This window comes from Harpia harpyja, chromosome 2 (assembly GCF_026419915.1).
Source record: "Harpia harpyja isolate bHarHar1 chromosome 2, bHarHar1 primary haplotype, whole genome shotgun sequence".
NCBI lineage: Eukaryota > Metazoa > Chordata > Aves > Accipitriformes > Accipitridae > Harpia > Harpia harpyja.
Window position 1 is genome coordinate 992,152 of NC_068941.1, and position 12,048 is coordinate 1,004,199.

The 12,048-nt window shown below is 37.4% G+C and overlaps 1 protein-coding gene across 6 annotated transcripts in view; it reads right to left on the reverse strand.

The window, feature by feature from the left end:
* BMP2K (BMP2 inducible kinase) overlaps positions 1-12,048 on the reverse strand; it is a 108,197-nt gene that overhangs the window by 29,315 nt on the left and 66,834 nt on the right. For 5 of the 6 annotated variants that reach the window (XR_008238778.1, XM_052811583.1, XM_052811566.1 and 2 more), the window contains 8 exons: positions 11,835-11,953; positions 10,389-10,494; positions 8,553-8,695; positions 8,133-8,254; positions 7,050-7,131; positions 6,277-6,409; positions 3,604-3,707; positions 1,372-1,451 (listed from right to left, as the gene is read on the reverse strand). Coding sequence is in view for 5 of the 6 variants with exons in the window: in XM_052811566.1 (XP_052667526.1) it covers positions 1,372-1,451; positions 3,604-3,707; positions 6,277-6,409; positions 7,050-7,131; positions 8,133-8,254; positions 8,553-8,695; positions 10,389-10,494; positions 11,835-11,953 (889 nt within the window). In the remaining variant the exon portion in view is untranslated. Of the gene's footprint in view, positions 1-1,371; positions 1,452-3,603; positions 3,708-6,276; positions 6,410-7,049; positions 7,132-8,132; positions 8,255-8,552; positions 8,696-10,388; positions 10,495-11,424; positions 11,572-11,834; positions 11,954-12,048 lie in introns of those variants that run through there. The other variant, XM_052811591.1, reaches the window with a different exon arrangement.

The window sequence follows — 12,048 nt, forward strand, 5'->3', positions numbered from 1 at the left end:
AGTGAAAGTTACGTCCAGCGCTTGAGTCGGCAATCCTATGACTAGAGATATGACTACTTGTCATACATACAGGAAATAAGGTTAAGAAAAATCTCTTCCGTTAAGTTCACTCATTTCTACCTTTTGTTAAGAGATTTAGCCTCCAGCAGTTTAAACACCCATAAACTGCTCAAAATATTGGCATCTTCCCTGAAGCACTTCAGAGCTGCGTAATAGGCCACCAGGGTAATAAAGATGTTCAAAACCGAAGTACTTCTGAGCTTGAATCCCATTATCAGGTTATAGTAAATGCATTTTTTAAAACTGTCCAACTGCTTAAAAACACTAATTCAACATCTGAGCTCCAGTACGTAACACCCCATATTAGTTCCTAACACATCATATCAAGACATCATCTGCTTTAACCTGCTGTAACTTAGGGCCGTCAAGAAAACATTATTTAAGAAGAACTATAGATCTTCCTACTATTGTCTAGCAGATTTAGCTGGAGTTTAAAACATTATTCCATAGATACTCTACGCTTGCCCTTCGTCATGCATTACCAACTGACAACAGAGCCAGAAAGCCAACCACATCCAGACCACGACATTACCTTAAAATGGCAAAGACACATCTACAAAGCTCAAACACGGCTAAGATGAGCCCATTCCTTTGCTTTTCATTTACAACAGGCTAATGAAGTCAGAGTTGAAATAGAGATGATAATTATAGCTGAATATAAAAGTACTTAAGTCATACGTGTTGGTACATTCAAAACTCAGACAACTTCCATTAACAAGGAATGGAAGTATAAAGGATTCTTCCAGCATTCGCATTCAGCATACACCATATACCACAGCAGAAGTAAAAAGCATGAACAGCAATTCCTGAGGTTTTAATCCTGTTCTTATTAGCAAGTACAGAAAACAGACTATTTTGGTATAAAAGTAGGAATTTTTGAAAGAACAAAATCCACTTACCTTCATCAATCAGATTTGATTTGCACATTTAAATGAAACTCTGAATAACAGTTTAACTGTACCATATTATCCTCATCTGCCACTAAAATTTTTTTATTTCAAAATTCACTTAACACACTAGGAGAAAATAAAGCAGCCCAGAAACAGACTGCCAGCTCTTACTTATTCCACCACCAAACACGCTCTCGGTTTCTCTCCATGGATTCTCAATACAATAAAAAAAGCAATGCAGTGGAATCCAAAGAGAGACTTGAAGGTGTTAGAATTGCAGTTTATCTATTGTAATGACCTCTGCTACTGAAATAATTTTTCATTTATTAACAAGCACATGAAAACAGGCCTTAGACAAACATGTAGCCTAACAATATTAGGAAAAAAAAAAAAAAAAAAAAGACCCACATCCGCTGCTCACCTTGCTTTTATTTGGCTTTTTCTAGCAGCTGCCTCACTAGCTGTCATAGGTTCAGGAAGAGTTGAAGGGACAGGAGAATTCTTGGGAAAAATAAATTTGAATAAATTAAAAAAATGAAATCCTGAAAGAAAAAAATCATTACATATTGAAGAGGAATACTTGGGTTCAAGTTCTTTCATGTTACATGCAGAAGTCACTCACACAGCTGTAGATTAAAGGTGTTTTAATTTAACAGTATCTCTATGTTCTCTTACCTGTTGCAAAACAAACACATTACTGATCTGACTGTTCTGTCAGTTACTTCACTTCTTTCACGCACTACCAGCTATCAACAATAACACATCCCCAAATGTTTTCTTGTAACTACACAAAACAAAGACTTACTTTAGTCTCAAGTTTAAGAGCTAAAACAAAGCCTAGCATTTAGATTAAACAACAGTAGTTTTTTAGCCCACTCAGCTCTTCCACCTCAACACAAATTCCAGAAAACCATGCAGCATCTAAGCTTCTATGGTCCTTTAACTCATCCCCTTCTCAGTCAAATTCCTGAATGAATTACTTTTCACCTAAACCACCTTTAAGCAAGGAAAAGGGCAATTTTGGGGCAGGGAGGAAGAATATTACCTCTAATTACGCACACACTACCTCCTTACGTAAAGAACACAAATCTAAAACTGGTCACAAATAGCAGAGACAGAGTTAATTATCAAATACTGCTTCTGAAGAGTACCATCAGTACTGGAATTACTCAAGAGTCTAGAAAAGAGACAGGCAGGCGTATTTCAGACTTTCCCTTGAAAAAATAAGCTGCTGTTTAAGACAGGATACTGCAGTCAGCCAACCTGTCTTCTAACCTGTAACGGTCGTTCTTACATTCTCAGGAAACTTCGAGGGGGAGGGTCAGGGGTGTCCATGTGCACATTTCTGTGCTACTGCTCTTTGAAGGCAGCCATGAGTGCTAGAGAGGCAAGCACTAACAATGGAAATCAGCAGAAGCCAGGGCACAGACTGCTACTGTTACAGCTGGTTTAACACCCCAGTGGAGAAAACACACCAAACAGCTTGCTTCACTTTGCAAGAATACTCCAGGCACTTTCACTTTCCTATGTCTATCACAGGGCAAAGGGCCAAGTAAGCAGGCAATTCCTATCTGCAGGGGAAAAATAAAAAAGTCCAAGAAACAGACATATACTCAAGTTACTTGAGTGAACTGATACTACTCCTCAAATGAGTAACGTAGTAAATTCCCAAACTGTGTTACGTCAAGACAGGCTCGTATTTAAGGATAAATTATTTGAGGAAGGGTACAGTTATCACACCTCCTATTCACGTGCTGCAACAGCGTAATGCAAAACCATTCAAACCATGTGAAATTTAGCCTTTAGCTACAAACATTAAGTACTTAAAGATTTTCGGGTTTTTAACTTAAGTTTCCAAAAAGCAACCCTCACATTTACCGAGCACCTTCTTCTACAAGAATCAATGATAAAGGAATTCAAAGGGATCTCCGCAAGTTCACTTTTCTGCCTCTGAAGGCAGATCTTACTACAATTGACACTTGTTCCAAAAAGAATTTTGAGATGGATTTTTCCTGATACCTCTTGAGAATCACTTTACGATACTGAACATCATTGATGTGCCCTCAAGTTCCATTGCACAGTAATTAGATCTGTGAATGAGACAATCTTTGAGTGAAAGCTCAGACTTTCAAAGGAAGTTCAAACTCACATGGAAAGTAAGGGTAGGAATACAGGCTAACTAAGGCACTATTCTGTTTGCCTTCCAGTTCACCGTAGTCCTTCCAATGGATTAACATAACGGCTAAGGATGATTAAGAACAAGAGTTTATCCAGAACAAACAAAAAAACCTCTTGACGCTACAGTTACAACATTAAACCTTCTTTTGCCAACAAGTTTAAGTCCTGTAGTATATTTCGTATTAATTGTACGAGACACAAGAGATTAGTAATGGTTAAAACATTGTCAGGTATTGGTGCAGTATCAATATAATTCATGAAGCTATGCCCTCAAAAATTAAAAATACTTTGTTTAGGTAGCTAATATTGCATGTACACAATATCAGCTCTAAGCATGCTCTGCTCCATGTTTTATAATCTAGGAACAAGGTTTATGATGGAATTTAAATAATATTTCTCAGCTGATTTGATAGACTTCTCTCAATGCCACCTACGAAACACACTGAAGAAAGAAAAAAAATTAAAGATTACTTACATTAATGTTAGACACTGGACAATCCTTTTTGGCAAACTTAAAGGCAAAGAAAGATACTTGAAAGATATCGGGTCTCTGTTCTTGTTCTGGTTCAAGCATATATCCTGCAAAAATTGTTAAGACCAAATTATCACTGTTGGATATCAAAAAGCCTGTTGAGATAGCGTGCTACCAGCAAGAAGAAATTCAGCAGCTCTGCGAAATGAGCTTACCCCACAGTCAGTTTTATTGTTATATTGGTTTTGGGGTGCGTTTTTTTTTGTACTTTTTGTCAAGTCAAATAGTTTCTAGGGTCAAATACAATTGGAGAATACGTATGCTGTTTGATATTTTGGCACTCAGTTGTGGAAAGGGTAGCTAAACTGAAGTAGTAATTAATAGCTTCAGAGAGAAACAACAGAAAACCAACTCATAGTCCTAGAATTTTCTAGGGTTAATAAAAAATTCTATGTAGCTAACAGAAGATCCACAGGTATATCTAACTATATCAGGCTAAGGTTCTACATCATATTTTGTCTTGCAGGTTTAGTTGGCTATGCATGCTTCTGTATATTTCAGAAAAATATAGTTCCACGGATAGAAGGACTTTCTCCTGACAAGACAAAGAATTTCTCACGTCCCCCCCAAACATTAGCTTCCCAAATTACAAGGTGTGGTGTTTTTCAAGCAAACCGAAGTAACTTTGTGTTGTTTACTATACGATACTGAGTACACAATCAGGAAATCTTGCCTAAATGACCCGAGAACCTAAATAAACAGTGAAAGATATTTTCTAAACAAGTTAAGCCTCTAAAAATATGTTGAGCTACAAAGAAAATGAACAACCTACGAAAACTTAACTTCTCCGTTTTGATGAGAAACTGGAGCTACATTTCCCAAACTGTTCAGTAGTACAGCCAACCTTAAACAAGATTTTGTAAAAAATCTTGAAGTAATTAAAAAATATATATATAATTTCAGACAAATATTACAATTTTACTCAAAGCCATTAATTCACGGCCACTACAGTTCACAGCAAGTTTTATTGTTAATGGGTTTTACAAAATAAGGCAGATTTAAACCTGCAGTGATGGCACCATTAACTGGAAACAGAACGCTTATCATGAAGTGACTCCTGCCCCTTGATTCTGAAATCTTAGATTTATGAGGTCGAGAATGTTTAGCTTGTCACTCCCCACTCGCTACCTTGTAAGAGAGCTGATATGAAGCCAGCAGTCCCTGACATACTTTTTATGACCAACTGCAGCTTTTTTTGGCTTTCATTCCAAATTGAAAGAAGGAAAGTTTACATTACGAGATTCTTCCCCACCCACATATATTCCATGCCAGCAGTGCTCATCTTGGCACAGCACTTCATGAACCTTAATAAATCAGCGCTCATACTTACAAGATGACAGGATTAAAACCTGTACTCTTCTAAATTGTGACACAGAGAAAAGTATTTAAACACTTGAAAATTCATCTCATTTTACCAGTTATTAAGTATTTGTAGAAGGTAAATGCTTACCACGGTAACCACTATTTCTTAATTATTAATGTGCTCAAAAAAGCGGTTTGGATTTAGTATTTCCTATTATATAAAAGCACAAACTATGTGGTCAACACATTCGTAACTCAGAAATAAATTTCAAGAGCTCCTATTCAAACTTTCTCAATTTTTCATATTCTGTCAGTTGCACTCTTCCAAGTTAACCTGCTCGAAGTTCAAAATAAAGACAAGTGAAAATATTTACTATTATTGTAAATATTAAATCCTGTATCTCTCTACATGGATAACAGATCAATTGACCTTGTTGTTGTCCTAAATTTTCCTTCACACTCTTTGTGCTTTGAAGCTTTTGCCAGAGTTCATGTCCAACGCTTTGGGTTGCATAAACTTCATCAGATTTTTGTTCTGTTATAAATCATGAAACTACAATAAAAGCATCCCCAGTGCAATTCATCTCAGTACATTTAAGTTTCTACACTAAACTTGCACTCCAAGTTCATCTAAGCACAACTGTCTAACTTGGACAGATAATACTATTGACTGTCTGATGTTCCATAGAAAATACACACTTAAGTGCAAAAAGGAACTATGAGTAAATTAAGAGCTTCTCTTCATTCCCGTTATCCCTTTGTGGTTTCCCACTACCTATAGAAAAAAACAAAAGTCATCCCTGCCTCCCAAAGAAACCAAAAAATTCTTTTAATTTCAGCAAAGCTCTTCTGAGTTGAGAAGTACAATTTAATCTGGCAGGTCTCTGCACCATTTCATTCTGTTTCAATTCTGAAGTTATCAACTCATCCACGAGATGCCCAGCATACAGTAGCCGATTTTAACACGTCAGCTGTGCAGGAGAAAGACTTGTTCGTACTTCATTCACCTGGCACACTTTTAGCGCCATTTCAAAGAAGTTTCCTCTAGGTTTCTGAAATTCCTCTCTAGGCCGGCACCTCCATTCTGTACCCTGTGGCACAGTCCTCCGCTGAGCAAACGGATACGCAAGCCTCCTTTCAAGGGCAAGTACAGGACTTACAAGACAGATGGTAGCCAAGAGCAACTCCCACCATTCACTGAGCAACCCAGCCAGTCTGCACCAACCACCCAAGCCACTCGCCTCCATTAGCAGGATCTTCCGTTTTATTTGTTTTATGAAGCAAAAAGAATTGCCATGCTGCCCAGATACTTACTTATCAAACAGTGTATACTATGAGAGTATCGGGAATTGTCTGGAATGGTAAAGCTTCCGTCGCAAATAGCAACTTGACTTTCTCCAAAGGGAAGTGCGAAGAAACAAAGTTTATACAGCAAGCAGCCCAGTGCCTGTAAAAAAACAAATACAGGCACCATAAAGGGTTGAGAGTAAGCCTTTTTGCACAATAAAGCAGCACCAGCAAGAAACAAATCGCATCCTAGCTACAGCTGAAGCTTACACTGTTATGTAGAAGCTACATTATGAAACACCTTATGTGACAAGCTGATATATAAAGCAGCTCTAAAAAGGCTTTCTTTCCCACTGAATCCTATGTTCAACAACGAAGCACCAGAATTAGAGCATACCCCAAGAGCTGCATTAACATTGTCGTATCACCCAGAGATACCAGTAGCATTTCTGCTGAATTTAGTCTTTATTTAGTTCACTGCACATCACCTAATAAAAACACCTTTCCTTATCATGCTGCCAACAGGCTTCCACAAGAAATCACTGGTGACTATGACGCAGCAACCTGAGTGACAAGAAGGAAAACAGCTCTAAATCATGTCCCCCTTAACTCAAAATGATCATCAGACACAGCATTCATTTTATTTACAGAAGACGTAACTACCAAAGATACCTCTACTATATTCTACGTTGTATAGCTGCACGATATATTTCGCTTCCAGATAATTAGTTTTTCAATTAGCCAATGCTGCTTTTAACTTCCCCCCACATCTCTTAATTAGTGCCTGATTTTTTGCTTACCCAGATATCTGCCTTGGTAGTAATTGGTTTTCCACCATAAAGATTGATCATTTCGGGAGCTCTGTACGATAGTGTTGTATACCTAGCAGTATATAATTAAAAGAGGACATCGATGAAAAGCATGCCTCAGAACTGAAAGTGTTTTCCTGCATCTGCCACGTGCACATCATTCACACCCAAGTTTCAGATATGCACCTGGAACTGCCGTACACAATCCAAGTCCTTTATTCCATTTACAGCATCACAGAGAATATTTGGAGTAGCAACATAAAATTATCATAAGCAAGAACCAATATTTAAGTCAGCTAAAACCTGCTTTTAATGGTATTTCCCCAGCACATGCACTTCTGCAAGAGTCACTTTGCTTAAATACTGCCATAACCAGTCATTTGAAAGATGTAGTGTAAGAGTATTACCTATCACATATTGAAACATACAGAATGCAGACTTCAAAAAAACCTAACATCTCAAAGTAATTACTAAACTGGTAGTCAAAGCATTTTTCAGAGCTGGGAAAAAAAACCCGTATCACTTCATAACTTGAGAACAAATAGCCTGTATTTATTCCTCTGCAATAGTTAGCCTCAAGGGGCAAACCCAAACTAACTCATGTTTTCAAAAGGGCGTCTGTAATAAAAGTTAAAATATTCTTCTGATCAGTCTTAGGAGAATCCACATCGACCTTACTTTATAAATAAGACTCTACGTAAATCCATTCCAATGCTTATTAACATCGGTTCTTTTTCTTTCATACAAGTAGCCGTATTAAAATAGCACAAATTTAAAATATCAAACTCCTAAAATGGCCACTAGTAGCCAGACAAATATTTTTGAACAATTTCATTTCAAAACAGCATGCTTTTTTCCAACAGTTTTATTCTTAAGAGTATCAGTTTAGCAGAAACAATCTGTGAGTAAATGGACGAAGTCTACATTACCAAAGAGATCCCACATTTTACTATATTTATGTCAACATTCGTTTAAATTCAACCACTAAGTTCAATTCATAGTAAGATACATGCACACTGCACAATAATACATCGAGTTTCCTGCTTACGATAGGTCACTTCAAAGTGAACTTACTTTTTAATTTCTTCTTCAACCAAGTTAACACCATCTTTTTGAGGATTAAGGTATTTGTTAGTGGCACTGCCAAAATCACAGAGAACATAGCTCCCGCTGTCATTTAACAATATATTCTCCACCTTGAAAGGAAATCAACAAACAGAAACATTAGATGAAAGTAATGGCATTAATTTCAAAGTTAACTGTTACTACACATTCTCATACACAAACAGGAAAATTTACAAAAGAATCAATTGACAGACTTGCCATTAGCAATAACTGACATCTTACAGTTTAGTCTCTCTGTTTACAGCTCCACCAACAGCAACCGCTTCCCTAACTAGAAGTCAGTCTTACTGAAGTATCTCCTATATTCTCAATCCTTTTAAAGTAGATGATTGTTTTAAACCTCAATGTTTCTTTTTATTAGGTTCATACCTTTAGATCCCGGTGAACTACAGGTGTTTTGCACTGATGCAACCGGGCAACAGCCTCACAGGTATCACAAAATATTCTCATTACTTCTGACTCAGTAAAGCCTGTCTGCAGACGCTGATTCATCTGATTCACAACTTGCCCAGCTAAAGAAACAATAACGTAATATTATTTTTTTTAGTAATTAGTAATTCCTATCGAGTACAGAAGTAAAGACTTATTTATATGCAAGAAGTCCACCAATAAGATGCAAGAAAGTTTTCGACAGTCACTGTATTTAAAGACAACAAACCTGGTTTTCCAAACACGCACTCTTGTATCATCCTACATAGAAAAATTACTGTCTCAAATGAAAAAAAGAGTCCCTATGACTGAAACCCGTTTGGGACGAATTGTCACAACCACAAAGAAACATCCATCAGACTAAGATGTTACCTCAAAAGCATGTCTTGCATTTAGATCCACAGCCAAAACCCTGGCAGCCAACCGAGCTTAATTTAATTCGAATTCTAGACACCCTCTCTCTTTGTCTTTCTGGGAGACCAAGGTGGGGGGGGGGGGGCAGGGGAAAGAGCCCAAATCCACCCTTTCAGAAAGGCCTCACTTAACCTCTTCACAGGTTTCTTTCTAAGATCAGGAATCACGATTTGCCTGTTTCTTCAAGTACTTTGACCAGATAATACTAGCTCTTCCTACCACAATGCTCACTTAACACTAAGAGACTAAGCAAGACTCATTATCTGCAGGGCCTTGGTGAGCATTCCATCGAAACAAGGGTGCTTTGCAAAAGAAAACCCTAACACTGTCAAGTCATCTGACAGTTGACATCCACGTGGCTACTTACCATTATAATTGAAGAAAGAGCGCTACCAACAGGGAGTCAGAAGTGAACTCCCACAAGGGTACAGAAATTCACCCATACAGTGGGGCAGAGGGCCAAAAGTGCAGCTATTACTTTTCAAGTTCTCCTTTTTCCCTTTCATAAAACATACATCAAGACTGTCTTTAGCTCCTTATGGTACAGATTGCACAAGCTGTATCGTTTACCGCTTCTACTGCAAATAAAACCAACGTAAACCTCAACTTAAAGTATTCTTCAAGCGTTAAAATAGGGTGGGTTTTCTTTCTAGTGTAGAAATACTTTGGTTTTGTAGCACTCGTTCTAATATCATCACCTATTTGGGTTAACCACCATCTCGTATTATTAGGTTGGTGTCTAGTCACCCTAAATTTTAGATAAACTTCAGAAGTTAAACTCAATAGCGAGTTTATTCCAATGCATTTGTGAGGTGGGGAAAAAGAATAATCTAGAAACTACCTGTTTTTATATATTATTTGAAACAAAGTTACATTTTAAAGCAGGACCACAGGACTTTTTTTTTTTGGCCAGCATTATGAACACTATGCTATGCTCATTTATAACCAGTCACCTGTCAGATAACAAAATTAAAGATGCTTTACTCTTATCTTAAACAAAAACAGCAGAGGGAGAACAGCAGCGAAAACCTTGCCAATCTTTCCTACCCAGTTATGTTCTAGCTACAGCTGATTGGCACAAACAGAACAATTTCACTCTATACTTATACAAATAATTTCCCTGTTTCTGATCATACTTGATTACAAAACCATGTGAAAATGACTTCTACATTTTCTCAGTGTTCAACAGCTCAGTGCCTAAGTAACAACACAAACAGAAAAGCAAAGAACACTGGATTCCAGCTGTGAGATATGTATGTTAACCTTTTATATTAAGGGAACAATTCTAAGTAAAAATCCCAGGTGATCAATACAAACATTTTCCCTGCATTTACTCTGAAAACCTAAGAGTTTTCTTCTTACCTCGACAGTACTCCATGAGAATGAGTACCTCCCAAACATTATCACTTATGGAGTTAACAGCGCAATCCAAATAGCTCACAATATTCTTGTGCCCAGATAACTCTTTCTGGGAAAAAAAAAAAAAAAATTGACATTACACTTAAGCACAGAAAAATTTAAACAAATAAAAGACAGTACAAGTTTCCAGACAACCATTTAGGATTTCAAGTAAAGTTATCCCCTGCCCCATATCCACCACTCTTGAGAAAGTACCACAAACGCAAAACATAAGCTCATCGCTGCCCGCAATGTCAGAGTGACTGCTACATATCAAACACCATGCAATTACCATTCAGAAAAGAACATTCACGTGCTTCTTACTGGGCAGTGCAAACACAACCGAACCGCTGCATTCTAAAACAACGTTGTGAACTAGTAATAACTAGAGCCTCGATATGCAGGAGATGTAGAAGAACCAAGCTACTCGTGCCCATGCTAAGTTAAACTGAAAAACAATCATTCAGTTATTAAAAAAGGTAACTGGAAAAAAGCCACAACTGTTGTAGTCTGAACTATTACAAAGTTTTACAAAGTTATTACACACAAGCAACTGAAGGTGTCCGCAAGGAAGAAAACAAACAACTTAAGAGCCACTTTAAATGTGGAATTAAGCAATGCTTATTTCCTATCTGACTATACAAGTGTCGTCATCTATACTACAGAGTTTCTGCCTGTAAGATAACTTAAGGTTAATGTAAAAGTACCTCTTATATAATTAAATAGGTGCTGCTATGATTAGAACATGTGTACGCTAGAAGTGTATGGAGATGGAGGTAAATAGTCTTCATAGCTCCTGCTAGAAGGCAATATAACGTATTTTCTCTTGCCCAGTCAGCAACTGATTTTATTTTTTTCTTAATTTTTTTTTTTAATTTGTCAAGTAATCATATACCCAAGTGTGCCTGACTAAACCTTCTAATTTCTCCTTATTTGCTAGTCATCTGCTGAAATACAATAGAAACTCTGATGACGTAGGGGAGTTAAGGTACACACATACCAGTTACCCCAATACCGGACTGCAACTTCGAGAACATGCTTACGCCTGCTCAGGACAACAATACTTCTGGAAGCCACCAGCAGCATCATTCAGCTAAGAGAGCTGTGGCACATGGAGGCCTTGAAAATTTAAGGTACCGCTGCACACCTGGAAGAAAATTACTTTTGCTTGGCAACCAGATGTACTGACCAAATCGACTGCGGTATCAAATTCGCTTTTTATAATTGCTTTAGAAGTTATTCACGCACTAACCCTAAACTCAGCATTAGTTGCTGAAACTAACAGTGCAAAATCGGGACTGCAAGGTCAAAAGAAAAGGTGGTCTAAAAGCAATTGTCATTTAAGAGGCATTTAGTGTACATATATTACAAACGAATACGTTCTCCAGTTACAAATAATGAGCTTCTTACCATTATAGTAATTTCTCTCTTGCATACGTTGAGATCCAGCACACTATTAACATACATTCGTTTCAGTGCACAACGTATCCCACCGTGGGTACGTACCAGAAACACAGTTGAGAAGCCACCTGGAAAAAACGATTACAAGCAAATGAAGCTACTTGAGTTTTCGTATTCCTCTAGCCAACATCACTACACGCTAAGAAATGCATACGAAAGTCTA